The 24,915-nt window shown below is 45.5% G+C and overlaps 1 protein-coding gene across 1 annotated transcript in view; it reads right to left on the reverse strand.

Moving 5' to 3' along the window:
- NECTIN1 (nectin cell adhesion molecule 1) overlaps nt 1–24,430 on the reverse strand; it is a 110,982-nt gene extending 86,552 nt beyond the window's left edge. The window contains 1 exon segment of the mRNA XM_030221688.1: nt 23,476–24,430. Within this exon segment, the coding sequence (XP_030077548.1) occupies nt 23,476–23,566 (91 nt within the window). The 5' untranslated portion in view covers nt 23,567–24,430.
- Nucleotides 24,431–24,915: the final 485 nt, after the last annotated feature.

The raw sequence follows: 24,915 nt of genomic DNA on the forward strand, positions 1-24,915 counted from the left end.
GTCCCAAATTCAAATAGGAAATATGACCATTTTCGAAACAGAAAAAACAGCTAAATGTCTGTCTTATGGCCACATGCAAGAGGTTTTCATGCTCTGTGCGTTTAGTTTTTGGGGCCATTTTTGAAAAAAAAAAAAAAAAAGTCTAAATGAAAAATGTAGGAAATCAAGCCATTGGGATGTAGGAGGAGCCAGCATTCTTAGTAGACTGGCCACACAGACATCCCGGGAGAGCAATGGGGGCACCCTAGGGAGCAGTGGACTTCTTGTAAAACCTCCCAGGTACACATCTCACCATTACCCCCTTATACTGTATGCTGAGCCCTCCAAATCTACCAAAAACCGACCGTACCCAACCGTACACCATTACAATAGCCCTTATGGTGAAGGGGTCACCTATATTTATTGATTTATTTATTTAGAACATTTATATATCACAAAGATCAACATGAGTAACTTCATAACCTCTAAAACTTCCAGTATTGTCTTATAATGTCTGCTGCTTAATACTATTATATATTTAATCACCATGTAACACCTAATCCTCTGTAACCAAATGTATATTCTCTTCTACTTCCAATATCCATAATGAATTGTAAGCCACATTGAGCCTGCAAAGAGGTGGGATAATGTGGGATACAAATGCAATAAATAAATAATATATCCCACAGATTCCCACCATGGCGGGCTCTATGTGGCTAACAACATTCATGAAAAGAACATCAAACAAATTCAAGGTCGGAACAGAGAATAAGGAACATCTTCGGAGGGGAGCAAACAGCAGGAGGTACAAACAAGGGCCGGTAGGAAATTAAATAGCAGAAGAGTAGGATTTTTCACATAGATAAGTCTTAAGGGACTTCTTGAACAGATTGTGGTTGGTAGTCTCCTTTAATGTAGATGGTACAGCATTCCAGTAACGAGGACTCACAAAGCAAAAGGAGGAGGAGAAGAGCAATTTGTATCTTAGAGTCCTGCAGCTAGGATAGTGGAGAGTGAGGTAGGTACGAGAAGGCTTTACGGAATTCCTGGAAGGGAGGTCAATCAGGCTGAACATATAAGCTGGAGCTTCCCCGTAAATGATCTTGTGGGTTAGAGCACATGTTTTGAATTCGATACGCTCTTATATGTGGGTACAGTGGGTTTTGGGGGCGTGTGGAAGGGCTCACACTTTCCACCACAAGTGTAACAGTTAGATTGGGATATGGGCTGGGTTCTCCTCTCTATAGTGCACTTCACTGACCACTCCACGGACCAGCTTGCTGCTTTAATAGACCTGACTATAACATCTGAAGCTGCCATAGAGGCTGGTAAGTAATATTTTTAATCAGATCTTTGGGTGGAGGGAGGGGATCAGTGACCAATGGGGGAATAAGGGGGGGGGGGGTCATCCCTGATTCCTTCTAGTGGTCATCTGGTCATTAGGGCATTTTTTTGTGTGCCTTATGTGTTCTAAAAACAGGTCTAGACCAGTGTTGCCAGGTGGAAAAATTTTTTCCCACCCAATCCAGCACAAAAACCGCCCAAAACCCACCCAAACTCAAACCCCGCCCCTGACACCCCCACCCCCGCGTCATCACCCCCGCCTCCCCCATCATCGGCCCCGCCTCCCACGTCATCGGCCCCCACCCAAAACGTCACTAACCCCGCCCAAAACGTCACTAACCCCGCCCAAAAACGTCACTAACCCCGCCCCCCGCGGCCGAAAAAGCCGCCCAAAAAACCGCCCTGAAGCCCAAAAAGCAGCCCAAAAAACCGCAACCCGCCGCGGGCAAAAATTTCCAGCGGCGGGTCGCGGAAAACCGCCCAATTGGGCGGTAAAACCGCCCACCTGGCAACACTGGTCTAGACCAAAAAGTTGAAGTTTCAGCCCTAGATGTTTTTGTTTTGTTCCATTATGGCTGTAAAATGTCCAAGTGTTAGGAACATCCTAAGCCTGCCCCCAAAATGACCCTGACATGCCCCCTTGTGATTTGGATTGCACTGTAGACAAATTGCACAGATAAACGTCTGCAAAATAGGGTTTCAAAAGTACAGATTTGGAGTTTTGAGAAGAAATTTTTCCAAATGTTGCTTTATGACACTTTTTTGGATGTTTTTCTGTTTTGAAAATGAGCCCCATATAGACACCAGAACACTCCAATCTTGATATATAGGTGCAGATACAGACACACCAAAACACACACGTTCCAACACATTCCCAAAAACAGACGTACACAGACATTCAACAACACACACAGAATGAGACAGACAGAGTGATAAACAAACCCACTCACATGCACTTTCTAGTACCCAAAAGGCAAATGATATCCTGAAAAGAGAGACTTCACCTCATGGCAAGGAATACAAGCATCATTCAGCCTTTTTGCCCCAACATAAATGGTACAGATCTAACTCTTTTTAAAGCCTGTGGAACTGTGATGTTTCTTCACTGACCTGAAAAAGGAAGCAGACCTCTCAAATGTTAATCAAGGAGGCATTGATTGAGTCCAGTAACAAAGTATCAGCTTGTTTCTTGAACCTTAGTTCTACACTCTAATATGAAAAGCAATGTGTAAAACATTCTCTTAAAAAGGCAGCACCAACCTCTTTCCCTGAAAAACATTTATATGGGCAAGGCTTTTGTCTTGTTTTACTTTTCATGGTTAGCCTGGAAATTCTTAAGAGCCTGGTGAATGGATCTTTCTTCAAGCAACAGCTATGAGGGTTAAACCTAGGAACCAGCTGTTCACATCCATCAGGGCTCAGTGCCCCTCACACCTTCCTTTTTCCATGCTACTAAGACTGGGATGGGATTCACACAAGGGACAGGGTCCTAGGCCTCCTGCATTCAAAGTCTGCAGCGATGGGCAAAACAAGCCCATTCATATGTCTGTATCTTTATAGGGGTCCATCACAGACCTAAGATTAAGACTGAAAAGGGAAGGCAAATATTATTAACAAACTACCCAGACCTAAACCTACTGTATTTGCCTAGACTAGAGGCTATTTATAAAACTATGCTAAATGAGGAGAAAAGATCTCAGAACTGCATGAATTCTAAAAGCTTCAACAAAGACCTCATGGAGCAGCCTGGGTGAAACAGGGCCTTCATTTGTGTTTTAAGAGTTAAGCAAGGCGCAGTGCCCCTCGGGTGCATGGAGCCTCCATTAACATGACGCTGTGCCCCGACGGGCATGCGCTCTAAGGCCAGCGGGGTGGAGCGGAGCGCGATGGGCACGTTCCCGCCGCTCGGAGGCACCCCGCTGGGGAGGGTGGAGAGAAAAGGGGTTTAAAACCCCCTGGGCGGAGCCCGGACATCCTCTTCTGGCGTCCGGGCATCTGCATGCAACACACTTGGGCAAGCTTTGCTACCCCGGGCTGGTGGCGGGGTACCCAAGCCTAATGGTGTAAGCTAGGCAGCTGGGATAGCTGCGCTTACGGTTCAGCGCCCTTGCTGTACGGCGGGGAGCTCTGAATACGATTGGTCAGTCTTGCTGTGACGGCGGACTGGGTAGTCTGCTAAGCCGGAAGTTTGATTGGCTTGGGTATACCCAGGGTTATGACGTTTGTGTTTAAAATAAAGCTGCGGCCAAGTTCTGCCAAGTTAAGAAAATATCATGTGTCTTGTTATTATTTCAATATCATGAATACCCGTAGGCCCGAGGGGTCTCGGCTGCCTATGTTAAGGTGAAGAGGAATTTTGGAAAGGACTTCCAACTCAGAATATGGATGTCCACGTCGGTACATCAGATATGGCCGTACATTTCTCATGTATTTTTGAACAGGATCTGCTGACGTACATGAGAAATGGACATCCAAGTTCTGGCTGCGTCCAGCTTGACCATCCATTTTACAAAGTGAAATGTTCAAACTATAAATGGGGCAAAAAAGGAACATCGACATCTGCATCCCTATTATAAAATGGCCATGGGGAGGAGTAGCCTAATGGTTAGAGTAGCTAGTTATAAGTCAGAGGTTGCTGGTTCAAATCCCATTGTAGATGGCTGTAATTTTATTTTATTTTTCTTTTGAATTTTTTAAATTGTGAACCCTCCAGGGACAGAAATATACCTACAGTAACTTTCCTTACTCCCTCCAAGGGTGAACTGCTCAATTGGAGAACCTTTCAATAACCTGGACATGCCGAGTATCAGGTCTAAGTACAGATGTCCATCTTTGAATTGGATGTCCATCTTTTGACCCCTCCCTAGTCCCAATCCAAAAAATACACTGATCACACCCCCTTGCCATAGGGACGTACTGCAGTTTTAGACATCTATATGCTGGCTGTAAAAAAAATCATGGTTTGGATGTCCATTCAATATGGATAACTATAAGTTGTTATTTGGTATTATTTTATGTATGTTTTTTTTAAATGTAAACTGCCTAGTGATAGGCATAATATAAATGTTTTAAATAAATAAAAATAAAATAAATAAATAAACAAAACAGGAATAGGGCTTCTAAACCAACTACCATAGTAACATAGTAGATGACAGCAACTAGAGACCAGCACAGTCCATTCAGTCTGTCCATCAGTCACATACAATCAATCCTTGGAAGGATCGTGTTAAAGGCACAGTTCTTATTACTCTAATAGTTGGGGAAATGAGGAGGTTTTTTTTTTAACTAACTCACAGCTCCAAATAGCACTAGCTACTGAACAGTACAAACCTGCAGAAATTTTCTCTCCTCATCTGGTATATTTTTATAAATAGCCTGTAGGAAAATATAGTAGATTTGAGGCTGGGTAGTTTGTTATTAGCAGAGTAACATAGTAGATGATGGCAGCTGAAGTCTGAAATGGCCCGTCCAATGAAGTGGTTAGGCTTGTAACTTCTGCTCTATGCAGGTTACTGCCCCCCCCCCCCCCCCCCCCACAAGGCCTTTCACTACTCTTTTGAGCTGAGATACTCAAAACCTTGCTGTACACCACCTTTAGTAAATTCCTTCAAAATGGCGGTAAACAAATCCTAATAAATACATATTTGGTTCCCATCCTTCATTCTTCATGCACACGAGTAACAATGATTAGGGCAGACAGATGTTAGGATCACCTCCTCTTACTTCTGGAAGTAAACAACAGGGACTAGATCTCACCATTTGTATCTGCCCAGAACTTCAAACAATCTGGACTGACCAAGGCCAAGATATGATGTTGAGCTCCATGGAGCATTAATAGGTCCCAGGATGGCACTTTCTATATAGAATACATGCAGAAAATATAAGCAAGAAGAAGAGATTTCATGGGGCAGACAAGAAAAATAATCTCTGGACATGATGAAAAACATTAAAGGTTACTTTAGAATTCAGCAGGCCTCTAGCTCAGCCCTGGGCTCTTTGGGGCCAATATTGAGACCACGGGAGGCAGTCCGGCTAACTCCTGTGGTCAGCGGCGAACCCAGAACTTCAATTGAGGGCCGTATCCGCCGACCAGCATTGAATTTCCAGGTTTTTGCTGGTTAAGCCAATATTTATCGGTTGAGTAGCTAAGTTAAAGTAGCCAAAGATAGACCTGCTATTTATGTGGGTCTATCCGGCTGCTAAATTTAACTGGTCAGCTGATGAACATTGGTACTAACTGGCTATGTCACGCAACATAGCAGTGACCAGCCTAAGATAGCCGGCTATCTTGCGCTGAATATTAGTGCTTAGCCAGCTTAAGGCTATTTAACCATCCAGGAGCTACTCCTGGTAAGTTAAATAGTGTCTCATTGTGCAGCGAGATGCTCAGAGCTGCTGCTCTAAGTGAACTGCTCAGGCTGTGGCCAACAAGATCGCAAAGAGAGAAAGAGATTGCAGCGAGTGTAAAAGAGAGCTCTACTGAGCACAGGAAGCGCTCTGCAGAGGTGGATATAGCCACCATATACCGCTGTATTCAGACTGCAGTGCACTTGACTGTCTTTTCAGGCAGAGGCAGTGGAAACATAAAACCAGCCCCAGAGTAACAAAACAACAGTGTCGTGCCTTACAGAATTTGGAAGCCTGGCATTAATTGGCATTCTGCTATCAATACAAATAAGCAATAAGACAGACCAAAAGGCCATACTACAAAACCAAAATAGGGCCGGACTACAAAAACACAAAGATATTATACCATCTCATGAACAAACTACTAAACACAACGCCGGTCACAACAACCAACACTGACATCCCATCTGCAGACAACCTTGCTAAATACTTCAACGAAAAAAATTGCAAACCTACGTAAAAGTATACCTCAGGACAACAAGGACATCGAAAACTTCATCAATGGTATAGACCCAACCCCTGGTGAATACCCAGCGTACCGAATTTGGTCAAATTTCGCTCTCCTCACCACCAATTCAGTTACCCAGGCAATCAAAAGGTACTCCAACAGCCACTGTCAATTGGACACCTGCCCCAGCTACCTAATAAAATCCGCCCCCCACCGCTTCATGACAGACCTCACATCCCATTTAAACTTCATGCTTCAACAAGGTATCTTCCCTAAAGAAAAAGGCAACATCCTACTCACCCCAATACCGAAAGACACCAAGAAGAAAACAAATGACATCACCAACTACCGCCCAGTAGCATCTATCCCATTGGCAGTCAAACTAATGGAAGGCTTGGTAACCAAACAACTTAACAACTACATAAACAAATTCACAATACTACACGATTCACAATCAGGATTCCACCCCCTACAGAGTACCAAAACAGTACTACTTACTCTCCTAACTAAATTCAAACAGGAAATAGCAATAGGTAAAAGCATTCTTCTCCTCCAATTTGACATGTCCAGTGCATTTGACATGGTCAATCATAACATACTACTAATACTCCTAGATTACTTCGGAATCGGTGGAAACACTCTCAAATGGATCAAGGGTTTCCTAACCACCAGAACATACCAAGTGAAATCAAGTACTAACTTATCATCAGCTTGGAAACCAGACTGCGGAGTACTGCAGGGATCACCACTGTTGCCGATCCTTTTCAATCTCATGATGACCCCACTAGCCAAGGCCTTATCTGTCCAAGGCCTTAACCCATTTATCTACGCTGATGACGTTATAATATACATCCCCTACAAACACGATCTGGCAGAAATCACCAATGAAATCAAGCTCAGTTTAAACATCATGGACTCATGGGCAAATGCATTCCAACTAAAGCTCAACACAGAAAAAACACATTGTCTCACCATCTCATCCCAATACAATACATACAAACCCACAAACATTAACACCCCAGGCTACACCCTTCTTATCTCAGACAGCCTGAAAATCCTTAGAGTAACAATTGTCCGGTACCTCACACTAGAGAACCAAGCGAAATCCACCATAAAGAAAATGCTTTACTCAATGTGGAAACTCAAACGCATGAAACCATTCTTCCCGATGGATATATTTCATAACCTGATGCAATCAATGGTACTAAGCCACGCAGACTACTGCAATGGAATTTATGCGGGATGCAAAGAACAAATCATAAAGAAACTTCAGACCGCCCAAAATACAGCAGCCAGGCTTATATTTGGAAAAACACGGCTTGAAAGCGCCAAACCCCTCCGAGAAAAACTACACTGGCTCCCAATCAAAGAACGTATTACTTTCAAAAGCTGCACAATAGTTCATAAAATTATTTTCCTCAAAGTCCCGGGATACATGATAGATCTCATAGACCTGCCAACCAGAAACACCACAAGATCAGCACGATCATACCAAAATCTCCATTACCCAAGCAGCAAAGGACTCAAATACAAATCAACTTACGCATCCAGCTTTTCCTATTTAAGCGCACAACTATGGAACACACTGCCAAATGTAATAAAAACTGCACTCGACCACCTAAATTTCAGAACAGAACTAAAAACAAACCTGTTCAGAAAGGCATACCCCACCGACCCAACATAAAAACCTGGGTACCTGCGACACAATGAAACCAAAAGACCATAAAGGACATACCCTAACCCCTCCTCTTCTCTCTAAGTTCCCCAATGAATCTACAATATATGAACCTACTCTACCACAATATCGCCTTGTATTTGTTCATACCGGAACTGGCAAACGCCATTACGGTACTATGTAAGCCACATTGAGCCTGCAAATAGGTGGGAAAATGTGAGATACAAATGCAACAAATAAAATAAATAAATAAATGAGCCTTTTTATATTGAAGATCATCAGCCTAAACATGTGGGCAGTTTCCCAGTCTCTCAGTATATCTGCAGCCCTATGCTGAGCTCTTAAGCACAGATCTAGTAGATTTTTAGAAATTATTATTGTTCATCACCTGCTTATACTATAAGTTCTAAATGGCCTTCCAGGTCTTCTATATAAAGTGTCCCTTAAATTAAGTGCCCACTTCTTAAGGCCAGGACTAGAAACATTCTGGACACCAGGCCTGCTGGGCAAGTCCGGCTTAACCTATGGACCAGGTGAGGCTCTGAAACACCTGAGCCTGTGATGTCACTGGCCTTATAGGTTAAGCTGACCCAGAGCTTACCTGGCGGCGTTGCATTTGCAGGGAAAAGAGAAGAGCTGGCAACCCCGTTCCTCCCTCATCCCAGGCCATCTTCCCCCATCTACCTTTAAAGGCGGTTTTTCACTCCCAAATATAGAGAGCATTTCACCTAACGTTACCCGCATCAGCCCCAGTGTCTTCCTTCTGCTGCGCCCCAGCCTCTCCTTTCACATAACTTCCTGTTTCCACAGGGGCATGGCAGAGGGAAGACACAGGGGCTGATGTGGGTAGCATTAGGTGAAACGCTGTTGGTATTCAGGAAGGGAAACCTATCTTTAAAGGTAGGCCAGGTGGGGGGATGGCCTGAGGGGGGTGGCACGTCAATGGGAGGGTGCCAAACCAAAAGTTCCCTTGAGCCGGCCATGCTGCTGGACATACAAACTTCTGGGTTTGGTATCTGACAGGTGGGACTCAGGACAGTGAAAGGGACTTGCAATGGCCACTGCTGGAAGAGAGTTTTGTGACAGAAGGGGGGGGGCCTGTTCCAGAAAGAGACAGTGACATTGGCTGCCACCAGCAGCGCCTGGAGAGTGAGAGCACCTGGATACTGGAGGAAAGGCAAGAAGAAAGAGGGAGGCGAGGTGGAGGAGGAGTACAAAGAAGCAGTAAAGAAAGGGAGGAGAAAAAGAAAACAAAAAAAAAATTAAGGTAAAGAAGAAGAGAAAGAAAAACAAATCAACAGCAGACGAAAAGGGAAGAGCGATGAAAGCAAACACAAACATTTCCTCAGCTCCTAAAAATTTTGACCTGGCACCTAAGTTCTGAAAAAAATATTTCCACCCCTGCATAAGGCAACGTGAAGAGAAAGACACGAAGATCAGCAAACATGATGTTCTGGGTCGTGGCGAGAGTGTTGTTACATTCAAGTTTTGATCACTAACATAAAAAAAAAAAAAAAAGGCAGAACTAACCCACTCCGCTGGAATCAAACTCCTGTTTATCTCCAATGCTATGTTTGCTGGTGCAGACATTATAGAGAACCAGCAGCAGCAGATAATTAAAACCATCTGATCTGTGCTCCAAGGTTCAGTCTTGCTGGAATTCAGTCCTTGAGTGGAGTTTTGGGAGCAGAATGTACCCAAGGCAGCCGACATGGAACAAGTTATGCAGATCCTTAATAGCAACATAGGTAGACACACAAGTATTCGGGGCTCTTATTGCCAATGGAGGAAACATCTGGATTAAGAGTCTGAATGTGTGATAGTGTTTAATGCCAGCGTATAAAACATGTGATGTTATGATGCATTTCTCTCTTTTTTGGTCTCATTTATTTTTTTTGGTCTCATTTATGAGTTTCCATACCTCTTGTGTATTTACTATGTAAGTTCCATACTATGTAAATTACTATGCAATTCCATACTATGTAAGCCGCACTGAGCCTGCTACCGAGCGAGAAAGAGCAGGGTATAAATGCAACAAATAAATATTATTATATTTTAATAAATAAAATGATTTAAAAGAAGAATCCTGTGAAACAAAGTGTCTCCATTTATGTGTGTCAAGTTGCCAGTATAGAATACTAGAGTAAATCCAAATACACGCACCCGTCAATAAGAACATACGAACATAAGAACAGTCATACTGGGTCAGACCAATGGTCCATCTGGGCTAGTATCCTGCTTCCAATATTGGCCAGTCCAGGTCACAAGCACCTGGCAGAATCCCAAATAGTAGCAACATTCCATGTAGAATCCTGAAGAGTAGCAAGATTCCATTCAGAATCTCAATGCGTAGCAACATTCCATACTGAGTCAGACCAATGGTCCATCTAGGCTAGTATGCTGCTTCCAACATTGGCCAGACCAGGTCGCAAGCACCTGCCAGAAATCAAATTAGTAGTAACATTCCATGCTACCAATCCCAGGGCAAGCAGGCATAAATAGGCACATCTAAGTGCATCATGCAAATTAGGTAACTTATAGTATTCTATAAGTTACGGAGTCGATATTCAGCAGGTAGCACTCAGTGTTTTGCTGGCTGTGCCAGCATTTTGCCCGGAAATTCAATCCCAGGCCATGTCCAGTTTCCAGCACTAAATTTCCAGGTTTATGGAGCCAGCGAATACAAACGGGTTCTTTTACTAAAGTGCGCTGAAAATGGCCTGCGCTGTTATAGGCACGTGTATTGGACACGCGCAGGTCAATTTTTCAGCCCGTCTACAAAAAAAGGCCTTTTTTGGGGGGGATGAAAATGGATGTGTGGCAAAATAAAAAATTGGCGCATATCCATTTTGGGCCTGAGACCTTCCCACCATCCATTAACTTAGCAGTAAGGTCTCATGAATTAACCAGGCGGTAATCGTTAGCGTGCATACACTGCTGATTACCGCCTAGTTAGTGCCACGCAGTTGAAAATAAAAATATATTTTCTGACACGCATAACGGACGCACGTAAAAAATGGAATTACCACCCGGGGCTCGTGGTAGCTGGGCAGTAGTTCCAAATTGATGTGCGTTGGACAAAAGTAGGCGCCTACATCCCTTAGTAAAAGGGCCCCATAGCCGGTTAAGTATGATATCCAGCACTTAACCAGCTATGGGGCACCGCATAAAGACAGGACTGAATTTTGTGCGGTCCTGTTTATGCAATAACCTTAGCCAGTTAAGTGCTGACTATTGGCACTTAGCGGCCCTTTTACAAAGCGGCGGTAGAGCTACTGCCGCTTTGTTATGCACTACTGCTGGCCTAACGCAGGAGCCAACAGTAATGCTACCCCCTTCTTGCACCATCTCTGGCGCAATCAGAATTTTTTTTTTTACCACCAGGGGCTACAGCTACGCCTCCGACACGCTCCCATGAACTTTGGTCGTCCCCGCGACGGACTGCAGTTCAGGGTGCCCAAAATCGGCTTTCGATTATGCCAATTTGGGTAACCCTGAGAGAAGGACGCCCATCTCCAGATTTGTGTCGGAAGATGGGCGCCCTTCTCTTTCAAAAATGCCCCTGACCGTGTCACTGAAAATGACCAGTTAGCCCCAGACAGGCGATTTAAACAGCCAGGAGCCACTTTGCATATCGACCCCTAGGTGTGTAAGTTGGAGACATCCCCATGGCCCCCTCCCCCCCCAAGTTCTGCTCACATACAAGCCTTCTATACCTCTCAGATGCAACCTTATACAATGGCACCTAATACACTCACACACGTCATTGCTAATTTTGGTGTCTCAAACATGCGTAAGTGGTAGGCACCAAGTTAGAAAATTATCTCCCAAATGACAAATGTCACTGCATGGTTAAAACAGAAAAGGAACAGTTGCAGCATAAAGGAGTCTTTACTGAGGTCTCAGAATATGGACGTTAGTAATGTTTTACCGGTGCCTGTGTTACAGATGTAGGGGCTTGGGGCAGAAACTGAAGAGGAGACCCCCCCCCCCCAAAGCCCACCTTCAGGCTGTGCTTCCTTCAGACTGCAGCAGGCTTGTGACATCAGGGCCCTAGGCAATTGCCTGGTTGCCACCTCCTAATGCTGGCCCTGTGTTTTCCCATTAAAAAATGATGAAAATAACCTCAAATTGGAAATAAAAAAAAGAGAGAGAAAAGCACTGCTACAAACGGCTCTGAAATTCTTCTCTATCTCGTCGGCTCTCCTGTGATAATCAAACATTTCTGCCTGCTGTGAATTCTTAGACACACTACAGAACCCGCCTGTTGTTTGCTGTGCTCTTTTGCAATAAGGTTAACAAACCTTGTGAACATCTCTTTTCCTGGTTAAAAAAAACATCAGAACACACTAATGAGGGAAAGATGAATTTGCTGGTCTTTCAGGGGGGAGGGGTTTAATTTTTAAAAGTCATTTTCACACCTATATGACAATATCACACGTGTGCAATGTGGCTCTTCAAAAACTGGCAGGTGAAAAGTACAGGCGATGGCATGAACGCCCACGCTTATATTCTATCTAGGGCATTGCCAGGGGTGGTCTGGGTACAGCATGGATGGAATTCGCAAGTGGGCATTGCAAAATACACTAATCGACGTGCATATTTCCAAACCTTATGTATAAACATTTACACCTGCGTGAGAGTAGGTGAAAATGTCTACAACTATGTTCAAACTGCAATGTCTACCACTTACATAAGACCCATAGGTGCGGAAGATGTCATAAGAACATAAGAACAGCCATACTGGGTCAGACCAAATGGTCCATCTAGCCCGTTATCCTGTTTCCAACAGTGGTCAAGGCAGGTCACAAGTACCTGGCAGAAACCCAAATAGTGGCAACATTCCATGTTACCAGTCCCAGGATAAGCAATGGCTCCCCCCCCCCCCCCATCTGTCTCTGTAGCAGACTATGGACTTTTCCTCCAGGAACTTGTCCGAACCTTTTTTAAACTCAGATACGCTAACTGCTGTTACTACATCTTCTGGCAAGAGTTCCAGAGCTTAACTGTTCGTTAAGTGAAAAAATATAACCTCCTATTTGTTTGAAAAGTATTTCCATGTAACTTTCTTGAGTGTCCCCTAGTCTTTGTACTTTTGGAATTAGTAAAAAATCAATTTACTTCTGTTTGTTCTACACCACTGAGGATTTTGTAGACCTCTATCATATCTCCCCTCATCCATCTCTTTTCCAAGCTGAAGAGCCATAACCTCTTTAGCCTTTCCTCATTCAAAAGGAGTTCCATCCCTTTTATCATTTTGGTCGCTCTTCTTTGAACCTTTTCTAATTCCGCTATATATATATTTTTTTGAGAAATGGTGACCAGAACTGAACGCAGTACTCAAGGTGAGGTTGCACCATGGAGCGATACAGTGTCTTGGGAAAATAGCCTATAAGAGGCACCTGCTTGGCCTCTTAAACTAGGTATCCTGTTATAAAATTACCCCTAAGAGGCACCTACATTTCTGAATAGCATGCAAATTTCGGTATGCAACTTATATCAAAGGCGAGTTGTGCGCCTAACTTAATTGTTAAATAAGGCCCCAATTGGCCTTAAGTACCAAGAATAGCACTTAAGTGGTATTAATTTGTGCTCATTGGCTCTAATTTGTAGTTCTGCACAGAACAGCACTCATGGGCTGATGTTCAGAGCTCCTGTGGTAGATCCAACAGTGCAGAAACCATATCGCTAGAATAGCGAAGAAACCATATTGCCGGAACAGCGTAGAAGCCATACTTCCAGAAAAGCACAGAAACCATACTGCCGGAACACTGCAGAAACTATACTACCGGAACAGTGCAGAAACCATATTGCCGGAACAGCGCAGAAACCATATTGCCGGAATAGCACAGAAACCTAGTTCACCAAGGCTCAAATTATATGCACACTGTAAAAGCAAAAGGGGTGGGGGTGGGAAGGTGCTTGGCGCATGCGCAGAAAAGTTTTGTGGTAAGTTTAGCTCCTGTGCGCATGCTCCTGGCAAATTCGAAAGTGAAGCACACATTGGCATCTGTTTTCAATGCTTTTAAATATAAAAAAAAGTGTTTCAAAAAATTTTTTTTTTACTTGGAATGCTTATATTTAAATGCAGGAAACAGGTGCTAATGTGTACTCTCATTTTTGGGTTTGCTCTGATTCGCACACATTCGACTCTCACTACCAGTGCTTAGGGGCTTGCACGGTCTTCCTTCTGCTTCCAAATTATATAAAACCCAGAAGATTTTAAAAGAAAGAATCATGAGAAATCCTCTCTTCAAACACCCAAACACTTGCTCCAAGCTGGAGTTAATTTTTCAGCAGTAAGGCGGCTTTGTTTTGTGTGCTGTCCTCTGACCACTGGCAGGAACAGGAAATGACCTCATTAACATCCGTTTGACTACATTAGCATGCTATTTGCGCTAATCTTTGGAGCACATAAGCCTCTGAGCGCTCTGTGCTCATAATACGGGTGCTAATCCGGTGCTAATCGCCTCAAGCACCCACGTTTGGTTCTGAGCATCAGCCCGTTAGGCACTATTCCAGTAGTTCTCAAATGTTATTGGTTCATGGTGCCCCTAAACTATACTTTTCCTCTCAGGTTCCCCCCCCCCCCCCACCCCGATGGTGTTGAGTCCTATCATTGCTTGCAGAGACGCCCAAGCCCAAAAGGTCTGCAGCCCAAGCCTGAGGCCCAAGCCCCATGTTGCTTGAGCAGCAATGAACTTGGTGGTATGATTCAGCCACTGATGCTGGCACTCCCGCGTATGCTCAGTTCAGTTGAACTGCGAATGCGCAGGAGTGCCGCAGACAGAAGACCTCTTCAGCTGGTGGAGCCTTAGGCATCCCCATCAGCCAGCCATGATTCTGGAGGGGGTTTATGCCACAGCTCCCCAGTGGCGCACCAGGACGCTGTGGCACACAGTTTGGGAACTGCTGCACTGTTCTATAAACACAGGGCCCGATATTCAAAGCTATTTAACCAGCCAAGAATGGCTCCTGGACGGTTAAATAGCATTTTAGCGCCTAACTGCAGATATTCAGCGGAAGATACCCAGTTATCACGTGACATAGCCAGGTAGGAGCAGATATTTAGAGCCAAACTGGCTACGTTTAGCAGTTAAAATAGGCCTCATAAATAGCAGGCTTATCTTAACCGCTAAGCACTTAACCGGTTAACGCTGAAGATCGGCTTAACCGGTTAAGTTGCTGTGGTCAAAAATGAAACTAGATATTCAGTGCTGGTTGCTAGAAATGGCCTGGCATTGAATTCCCAGGTTTGGCACCGCCAGCTGAATATCAGGGGAACAGTTACTAAATACTGTAGTGCGAAGCTACAAAGAGTCAGGCCCATGGGCAGTTCAGGGGCACATCTTGCATTTTCAAAGCTACACGTGCTTGTATTTATTTATTTATTTATTGCATTTGTATCCCACATTCCCCCACCTATTTGCAGGCTCAACGTGGCTTACATAGATTTGATAACATTGTCATAACAGGATATCGGATACAGTTAGTAATGTGTAGCGATTGAGGAAGGGGAGAGGGAAGAAGGAAGAGAGTTGTTAGGGTAGTTATAGAAGGTTTGCGTTCATAATTGAGTGGAGTTAGTGAGGTTATAGGTTCTCATTGTAAGCCTTGTTGAAGAAGAATGTTTCCAGAGATTTTCGAAAGATAGGTGTTTCTTTGATTGCTTTCAGGTCTGTAGGTAGTGCATTCCATATCTGCGTGCTCTTGTAAGAGAAGGTAGTGGCGTGCATCAGCTTGTATTTAAGTCCTTTGCAGCTGGGGTAGTGCAGGTTGAGAAATCTGCGGGATGGTCGTGTGGCGTTTCTGGGAGGTAGGCCCACGAGGTTTAGCATGTAGGTTGGGGCGTCTGCGTGAATGATTTTGTATACAATTGTGCAGATCTTGAACTCAATGCGTTCCTTAAGTGGAAGCCAGTGAAGTTTTCAAAAGAAAAAGCATAGTTGAACAGGGGGGCAAATTGGGATACTAGAGGTAAAGGACGGTCTTTGGAATAGGTGCTGCACAGGGTCTTTGGAACAGGTAAAAAGTAGATGCAGAGGGGCTAATATGGGTGCTTTTGAAAATTTCTCCATATTTAGATAGATGTGTCTGAAAGGCGGTTGCTGTAGCTCCACTGGTTCATTAGATAATGTGTAAACAGAGAGACAGAGCAAATATCTAAGGGACTTTTTTTTTTTTTTTTAAGAAAAAAAGATACTAAATGGTCTCATTCAAGAAGAGGGAGAGAGGGCAAGAGGCACAGAGAAAAGATGCAATGCAGGGAAGGGAAGGGAGACAGGAGGAGAGAGAGGAGATGCTCTGAGATTTCGGTTGCTGACAGCAGCTCTCTGCGGGGTGGAGGAAGACAGGAGGGGAACAAGGCGGCAGGGAGACATACAGGAGGAAGGGGGGAAAGTCCTTTTCTCCCTCCCCCAGGAAGCTGAACTTGCTTTGTTTGCCGGTGAGGACCTTTCTTTCTCCATCAGCCCTGAGTCGCTTCCCACTGCAGCTCGGTCTCAAGCCATTTCCTCACCATGGCAACAGCACAAATGAAACAGATGGTCTCAACCAGAGCTAGAATCCACTTAAAGAGGAACAAGACCATGAGGGATGAGTCTGGGAAAGAAACCGCCTCTCCCAAATGAAAAGTCGGGGAACAGGTGCAGGCCAAAGTGGAGAGCATCACCACCAGAGAGGAAAAGCACCGATCTCGATCTCACCGTGACAAGGTGACTGTGAACTCTTCCCCTGCCAACATGATCACAAGAATCGTAAACCCACTCCTTGATCACAGGAACCGCAGACCCCCATTCCTTGTCCCAGCACGAATCTCACCTTGACAAGGTGAACTGTCACTGACATCAAACTGATAATAGAGTAGCAAAGCCACTCCCCAAACAGATGAACCACAGACCCCGTAACTTGTCACAACACCGATTCTCACCCTGATCACGGAACCACAAACCCCCATATGCTTTGCCATAGCACAGACCTCGCCCCTCTCTCAGCACCTGAAGTCCCGGTTGTCACAGTGCAGACAGGAGTCCAGTCACAGGAACCACAGATCTGTGAGCACAGACATCAACCAGATCGTAAAACGTGCGGCCCTGGACAGTGGACCTGTAATGCAGCTAGTGATTTATCACGGCTTGAGACAGGGTTAGCACCTTTTCTTTTCTCTCAGGTCATCCAGGACAGCCACCCCCTCCCCCATTATTAGCCTAAGGCCCTAATCCTTTTTGGAAGACAATTTAGTTGTGTGCCCCCCCCCCCATTATTCTGAGTTAAGTCATTCTTTACCTCTATTATCCCAATATGCCCCCTTATTATTCTGAGCCAGGTCCTTCTCTCCCCCCCCCCCCCTCCTTATTATCTTGGGTTGGGTGAACTTAATTTTATTATCTCTTCCTTGGTTGAGTTCTCCCTCCCTTTATTTTCCCAGGTTACGAAACTCAACATCTCCACCCCCCCCCCCCCCATTATAGTCCTGGATTGGGATCCCACCATTATACTGATCCAGGACCTGCCCCCTTTTTTATTTCAGCTGATCTCCCCTTATTATCCTTGGTCTCATGTACTCATATCACCCCTCTCCTCAAGTCACTTCACTGGCTTCCGATCAGATACCGCATCCAATTCAAGCTTCTCCTCCTTACTTACAAGTGCACCCGGTCTGCTGCTCCTCACTACCTCTCTACCCTCATCTCCCCCTACGTTCCTGCCCGTAACCTCCGCTCACACGACAAATCCCTCCTCTCAGTACCCTTCTCCACCATTGCCAACTCCAGGCTCCGCTCATTTTGCCTTGCCTCACCCTATGCTTGGAACAATCTTCCTGAATCCCTACGCCAAGCCCCCTCCCTACCCATCTTCAAATCCTTGCTTAAAGCTCACCTCTTCAATGCTGCATTCGGAACCTAACCTTTCGAACATATAGGTTGCCCCAATCTGTCTGACCTTTCAGATTATCTGTACATTTGTCTTTTAGATTGTAAGCTCTTCGAGCAGGGACTGTCCTTCCATGTTAAATTGTACAGTGCTGCGTAACCCTAGTAGCGCTTTAGAAATGTTAAGTAGTAGTAGTAGTAGTAGTGGTCTGTTTTCCCTCATCTTAATATCATAGCCAGTGTCCCCCACTAGTTCTCCCAACGATAATCTGGGCACTATTATCCTAGACTAGCTATCTATCCCCTCTTATCCTCAGTTCCCTCCCCCCCCCCCCAACAAAACTCAGTCAGCCTGCACATCTCTATCCTGTTTTTCTCCCCCATTCATTAATAAAACCCTTTCAGTCTCCACACCCTTGCTTCTTTGCAATGTTCTCCCTTTCATCTGATTTTGCATTTGAGCTTCTTCCCTTGAAATATTTTTTGCTCTATACTGGAATGTGTTTATATATTATCAGTGCAATTTTTCTAGCAAAAAAGGTGCTAGTACTCAAATGCCAGGCACTTCAGGGTGCTTCAGGGGTGGGGTGATCACTGAGGGACTCACTCCACAATAGCCAGGCCCCCTGCAATCAGTCACAGAATCTATGACAAGGCAGAATTGGTGTCTTGAGCCTGAGCGCTTTCATTAAAACTTGTGGTCCATGGGTCAATTTTAGCAGACACTGGAAAAGCTGCCGGTACACAGTACCCCTGAGTACCCCCTCAAAAAAAGCCCGGTATATTATTCACATTGCATCCAGCTGCAGGACCCTGAAACTCTCTCATCCCCCCCTCTCCTCCAGCCCAGGTGTAGGCTCAAATGTCAGGATTTCTCTGACATTTGAGCCTACACCTGAACCCAAATGTCAGAGAAATCCTGCTGGACACCACACTGCAAAAGTCCTGAGTGCGGAGGTCTGGGATCTGGACTGGTATTGATTGGAGCAAGCTGGACTTTTTGTGTGCTAATAAAAATTCCTCACAGGTGATGTAGGACACCTGAAGCAGAGACCTGTGTGGTCTCGGAGGCTCATTTAACTCACCCATTGCAGCTAATTCTTCTGCTGCTTGAATAAAAGGTATTACAGCCTACAATGAAGACAAATAAATCCTTGCAAGTTTTAGCAAACTACTCTACAGATGTTTAGTGGCAACTGTGGCTATGCTAACACTGAGGCGGAATTAAAAGCCTTAAGACTATTCTATTCCACCAAAGCCTTGTAAGACTTTTCTTAAACACTGTGTTAGGAATCTCCACCTGGAGCTTATATGAGATGGGTCTCTCACTCTGAGAAGCTCTGTGTGCATTAGATGTTAATGCCCTTAACAGTTGTTATTCAAAGTGCATCTGTTCTACCCACCTTCCATGAGAAGAGGCACTGCCCCTGGCATGCTTGGTATACTCCTTGTCTGAAATGATATAGCCCAGTGGTTCCCAAACCTGGTCCTAGAGGCACCCCAGCCAGTCAGGTTTTCAGAATACCCACAATGAATATTCACAAGAGAGATTTGCATGCAGTGGAGGTGGTGAATGCAAATCTCTCTCATGAATATTCATTGTGGGTATCCTGAAAGCCTGACTGGCTGCGGTGCCACCAGGACTAGGTTTGGGAACCACTGATATAGCCCATCATGAGGGATTCAAACTTCCCTTGGTTTGGAGCTGCTCTGGAGGCTCCCAGCGGTAGGTGGTCAACAGCATCCATAGGTTATGCCCTTCCTGGCACTCTCTTCCTAGAGCTCCCAGGGTGTATTTGCATTACCAAATAAATGAGCAATTTCAACTTTGGTAAAAAAAATAAAAAGAGCATGCAGTCCATTCTGACCCCCTTTGCATGGCCCAAGAAATTGAAAGAAGGTGGTATCTGTGGATCAACCCAAGCTGTGGTAGAATCTGGGTTGCAGTAACAGACCTGTACCTCTATGCTCATTTCCCCATCTCTAGGGATGTTACTGTGCTTGCAACAGGCTTCTTTGAAATCCTCCACCTCCACTTTCTACCCTGGCAGGCTATTCCATGTAACCAGCATCCTTTTCTGTGAAGAAATCTTTTCTTTAAATCACTCCAGAGTCCAGCTTAATTTCTCCATTTTCTACCTACAGAAAAACTCATGAATCAGGCCTTTAATTTCCGTCAGTGTGTGCACCTGTTCCTTGTTCTTTTGACCTCCTTGCCACCCTTCTAATCTCCATCTCTGTCTGGGTTAAATGAGATGCTGCCTTATTTATTTATTTTTTTCTTTTACTGCAGAGTAAGTTCTTGTTCCATTTTAAAGATTCAGCTCTGAGTTGTCTTCAAAGCTGATCCTCTTTGGTAAGTGGCTGTAGATGAATCTTGGAACGCCAGGGTATCTTTGGTCTGGATTGGATTTAGCTCATGCCTTTCTCAAAAGTACAAGGTGAGTTGCATTCAGGTACAGTAAGTAGGTTCCTGCCCCCGGAGGGCTTACAATCTATAATTTGGCACTTCAAGTGAGGCGCCTTGATTTTGCGCTGAGTGCCAATTCTGCATCTTGGTGCCAAGATTTTATTATACAAAACTAGCGTAAGTTGGCTTTGACGTGCCTACATTTAGGTGCATTCACTTACACTGGGTCTATGGATGTCGTAGTTGGGATGCCTAAATCCGGATAAATTATAGTATTCTATAAGGTAAGTAAGAGATACACCCATGCCCCGCCCATGCTGTACTCACGTGCATGCCCTCCCTTGCACTTACATGTTACCTTATAGAGTAGCACAGTGGTCCCCAAACCAGGCACTCCAGCCAGTCAGGTTTTCAGGATACCCCCAATCAATATTCATGAGAGAGATTTGTATGCATTGCCTCCACTGCATGCAAATCCCTCTCATGAATATTCATTGTAGATATCCTGAAAACCTGCCTGGCTGGGTGTCTCCAGGACCAGCTTTGGGAACCACTGGAATAGCCTGTAGTGGCCTTGCACGAATAAATGCCAATTATACAGCACCACTTGTGTGCCACATGCATCCAGTTACAGACTTGCCCTTCATGTCTGTACCTGAGGAAATGAGGTTTAAGTAATTTGCCCAAGATCACAAGGAATGGCAGTGGGTTTTGATCCTGGTTTCCCTGGCTCTCTCGACCTGTGCTCTAACCATTAAGCTGCTCCTCCACTAGTCTAGAAACTGGTGACCTCCCGGCCACCAAAATGAACAGTAAGCTATTGAAGCCCTAGTCTGACCAGACCCTAATCTGCAAAAGGTCCCAGACTCTGCCTTTGGAGAAATGGACTTCTTCTTGCAGCCAATCTTGTGTTTGAACTGTTCAAATCGAGATCGATAGCACAGCACTGCCAGCACAAACTCTTCTACGCTCCGTGTTCCCCCAGGAACGTCTTGTGGCCATGTAGAGCCCAAAACGTGATCAATACCCTGTCAAAGTTCAGCCACAGGCCCTTCCTTAACTTTTATCAAAACAACAGGGCTAATGCTGTCTGCTTTCTGAGTGTCCTAATGAAATCAAAATCGCTTTGACCAACAGTGTGTGTCTGAGAAAAAGAGAACATGCAGATATGATTTACAGTCAGTGGTATTCATTTGGAGTGGAAGCTCTTGGAAAAAATATTGTAAAATGGCCTCCCCTAAAATTGGAAAGGTGGTTTAGAAATACAGATGCTAATGAATTAAACAGAAGTGCGAGTATATAGGCATGAAAGCATATACATAGAAGGAACGGGCACAAGGAAGAATGGATAATGCCAGTCTAACAGAGCCTGTTTGCAAACACTCACACACACAGCTGGCAGCCCAGGAACAGCAGCTGGCATCAGAAAATAGGACTGATTATGATACAAAGGAAAACACTGGACCAAAGTTGCAGCAGGTTAAGTACAGGTTGTCCTAGGTAGGGCAGAAAAGGACTTATGAATCACTTGTCCTCTCTAGTAGATGTTGACAAAGTGACAGCTGTTGTAGCAGGATGGATGAAGTAAGGAAAGGGAGAACTTGCTTTTCAAGGAACCCAGGAACAGCCTCTTTTCCACTGGAAATCCCCAGCAGACTGGGCTTCTCTAATCATCCTGGGAAGAGACATCAGGGTACAGCATAAACGTGAAATGTAATATAAGCAAGGGAGCTCTGCTTTCAGCTCAGTAACTGAGAGTGCTGGAGGGATGCCAAGCGTAGGTGTCCCATTCACATGCATGTTGCCCTGCTTCTGCAGCCCAGTCTCCCTGCTGTTCTCTGGCTCAGCACTGCAGCCAGCAAATTCATCCAGAATATGAGAATGAAAAGGGATTTAGTGCCTCCTCCTGGGACTGGCTCACTAGGTTTTCACTCCATGCTTCTGGCATAGTCCAGTACTACGAGCTGGTCTAGGGGCTTGGGAATTAATTTTAAGTGGTTTCCTGGATGCCGCAAATGAGCCCAATATCTGGAAACCAGAGATCTAGCCGGGGTCACTTCTTTCAAGCCACCCACTTCTATCCTGCACCTCGACTTGTGCCCTCTTCTTCCAACCCTACTGGGTGTATCTGTCTCTCCCCTAATACCCTTCATCTGTCACTGCCTCTCCCTATCCCTCTCTGTCTGCCTCAGGTAACCTGACTCTCTACCACCTCCAACAGGCCTGCAGGGTGTTAGACAGGGGCTAAGGGAGAGAAGAGGTCAGGTGGCAGAGAGTTAATCCCTGAAAAGCGCAGTCTTCTGGCTTCCCTCCCTGTTCCCTTCATTCAGCAGCACCACAATGACTCCACTCTCTCCCCTTATTCGAATGTTAAACTGACAGTGCCCGGAACTGTATTAACCCTCTGTGTGCTGGAGAGAAACCGCAGCTAACAACTTCTAACCCAAGTTACACAGCTGGACAGCACAGAAGGTGCAATCAAACCCCAAAAGGCTACAACTAGAGAAACAGAAGAGAAAAAACACAAGTTCGATTTGGTTTTCCTTGGAGGTTATGATCGGGTATGGATTAACAAAAAAGCTGCGATGAAACTTTATACATTTGGATGCGATCTGAAGGTAACTGTTACCTTCTAGGTATCTCTGTTTCTGGGTTGTCAAATAAACGGTAGAGATACAGTTCCCTGAACCGGCTTCAAGTATCTTGATAACCTATATGTGATCATTGCCTGCCACCGAACTTATAGCGATTTATTAGGATCAAATGCACTTTCGAATAAGAGAAGTCCTATCAGATATGTCAGGTTTCTGTGTTTTATACCCCACATATTCTAAAGCCCCTCTTTGTATGAAGGCATTGTGCCCAGGTGTCCAAACACCTCAAGCCCTGTCACATGACAGCTTTATACCCGGACTCAGTGCAACATCCTTCAGCTAAACTCGTTTGTGATAGATACAGAACTAAAATGTAATTTGCACATCAGTCTCTTTCCGCTTTCAGATCTTTCATCACACATTCTGCAGGAGTTAAGACGGCTACAGAAGCTGTCAGGGACTTGCTGAACTACAAACACATACTAAACCCCGGCTGCTGCAGGTTCTTTTCATTTCACATACTGTATATATAGGGCGCGCAGCAGATACGAGGGTGATTCAAGGATGCAGAGATCTGTTCTGACAGCAGAAAAGGATGCATAGGCTTTGAAAGGCGCACACCTGTTAAAATAGGCTTATGTAGACCTTAGAAACGCCGTGAAGCTCACACCTGCCTTGAGCTCAGCTCTTCCGCACTGGAACCACCCCCTAGACCCAATTTTCTTACCGGTGCAGAAAGTACTCACCGCTTAAGGATGCAGCCAGTAGGCAGAGGGCAATAGTCCACCATGTGCAGCCGGTCCGTCCCGGACAGGATGCCCACCGTCCCAAAGCCATCGGTCCCGGAGGCACCAGAAAATCCACCTGGGTGACTCCTAGCAGAAATCTTCCAAAGCCCGAAGCGCAAACCCAGCAAAAGCCAAAGCACAGCTCCGGTTGCGAAATCCAGAGATCCAGAGCCAGGAGCAGCCAGAGGGATAATAAAGACTGCACGAGGGGAGTGAGCGTCCCTGGGGATCCCGATCCTCAGCTCCTCTGTCCCGGGGATCTCGGGGACTTTCCCCTCTCTCAGGCAGATCCTGATCCTTCCCAGTAGGAATCGCAGATCCTCTCCCAGGGATCGCAGGTCCTCTCTCGGAGATGCCGACCCTTTTCCTCCGGGAATCTCAAGTCCCTCTTCTCGGGCAATTCAATCCATGCAATGTGCACGGATCCCTAGCTCCGGCCCTGCAGCCCGGGTGAGTCCAGCTCGGGGCCCCGGTGCTGCAGCTGCAGGCGCCGGAGTCGTGCTCTGCAGCCCTGGCGGGGATCCGGATTTCCAGCTCCCGGAGGCTGGGTTCCTGCACGGGATCTCGCACTCTTTTTGGCCCCTTCTCTAGTCCACCGGAGCCGAGCTCTCAGCCGCCGCGCTGTGAGGTCAGAGGCGGGAGGAGAAGGGGAGAGAGGGAGGTGGATGAGGGGAGAGAGGGAGGGCTCTCTGCCTTAACCCTTTCCTTGCCCCGTCCCAGCAGCTCTCACAGGCAGGTTGACTCTGGCCTGGCTCCAGTTGCGGTTGCATGAGCTCACTCACTCCTCGCTTATCACATGATTTCACAGGAACACGACACGGACAATATTCTTATAAAGAAAAACCCAAGTTCCTCGGTTTTTTCTTTCTTTCAGTCAGCTATAATTCGGTCCCCAACAACTATGGAATGGAAAGATAGGAGTTTGGGTTTCGCTGCTATGTCAGCAGTGACTTGAACAGTTACTGGAAAATAACTAGCCCTAAACGCACAAACAACAAAAGACTAAGCTAGTATTGAATCCTTCTCGATCTCCTGTGAGAATAACTGGTGCCTCACCCTGCTGCACCCAATTCGTGCCAGCCCAGAGCTCTGTGAGAAAAGTTGGCACTTCACCCTGTTGAACCCAGTTTCTGCCAGCCTAATGCTCTGGTTGGTGCCCCCTCTCTTCCCTCACTTCCTGGATTGCTGAAAGAAAGAACACGGCAGTGTAGGCCCTCGCCTCTATTGCAGAGAGGTTTACAAGCTCTAATAACCTGAACATAATCCTTTCACCAGCAGCAACCTCAGCCCAGGCTGTTACTCAGGATGATAGCAGACAGGCATAGAGAACCCCTGTCTGGAGGAATGGAATCCACAGTGGTTAGGGCAGCAAGCCACCTGGAAGCCAGGATTCAATTT

The sequence above is a fragment of the Microcaecilia unicolor genome, chromosome 12 (genome assembly GCF_901765095.1).
Source record: "Microcaecilia unicolor chromosome 12, aMicUni1.1, whole genome shotgun sequence".
Taxonomy (NCBI): Eukaryota; Metazoa; Chordata; class Amphibia; order Gymnophiona; family Siphonopidae; genus Microcaecilia; species Microcaecilia unicolor.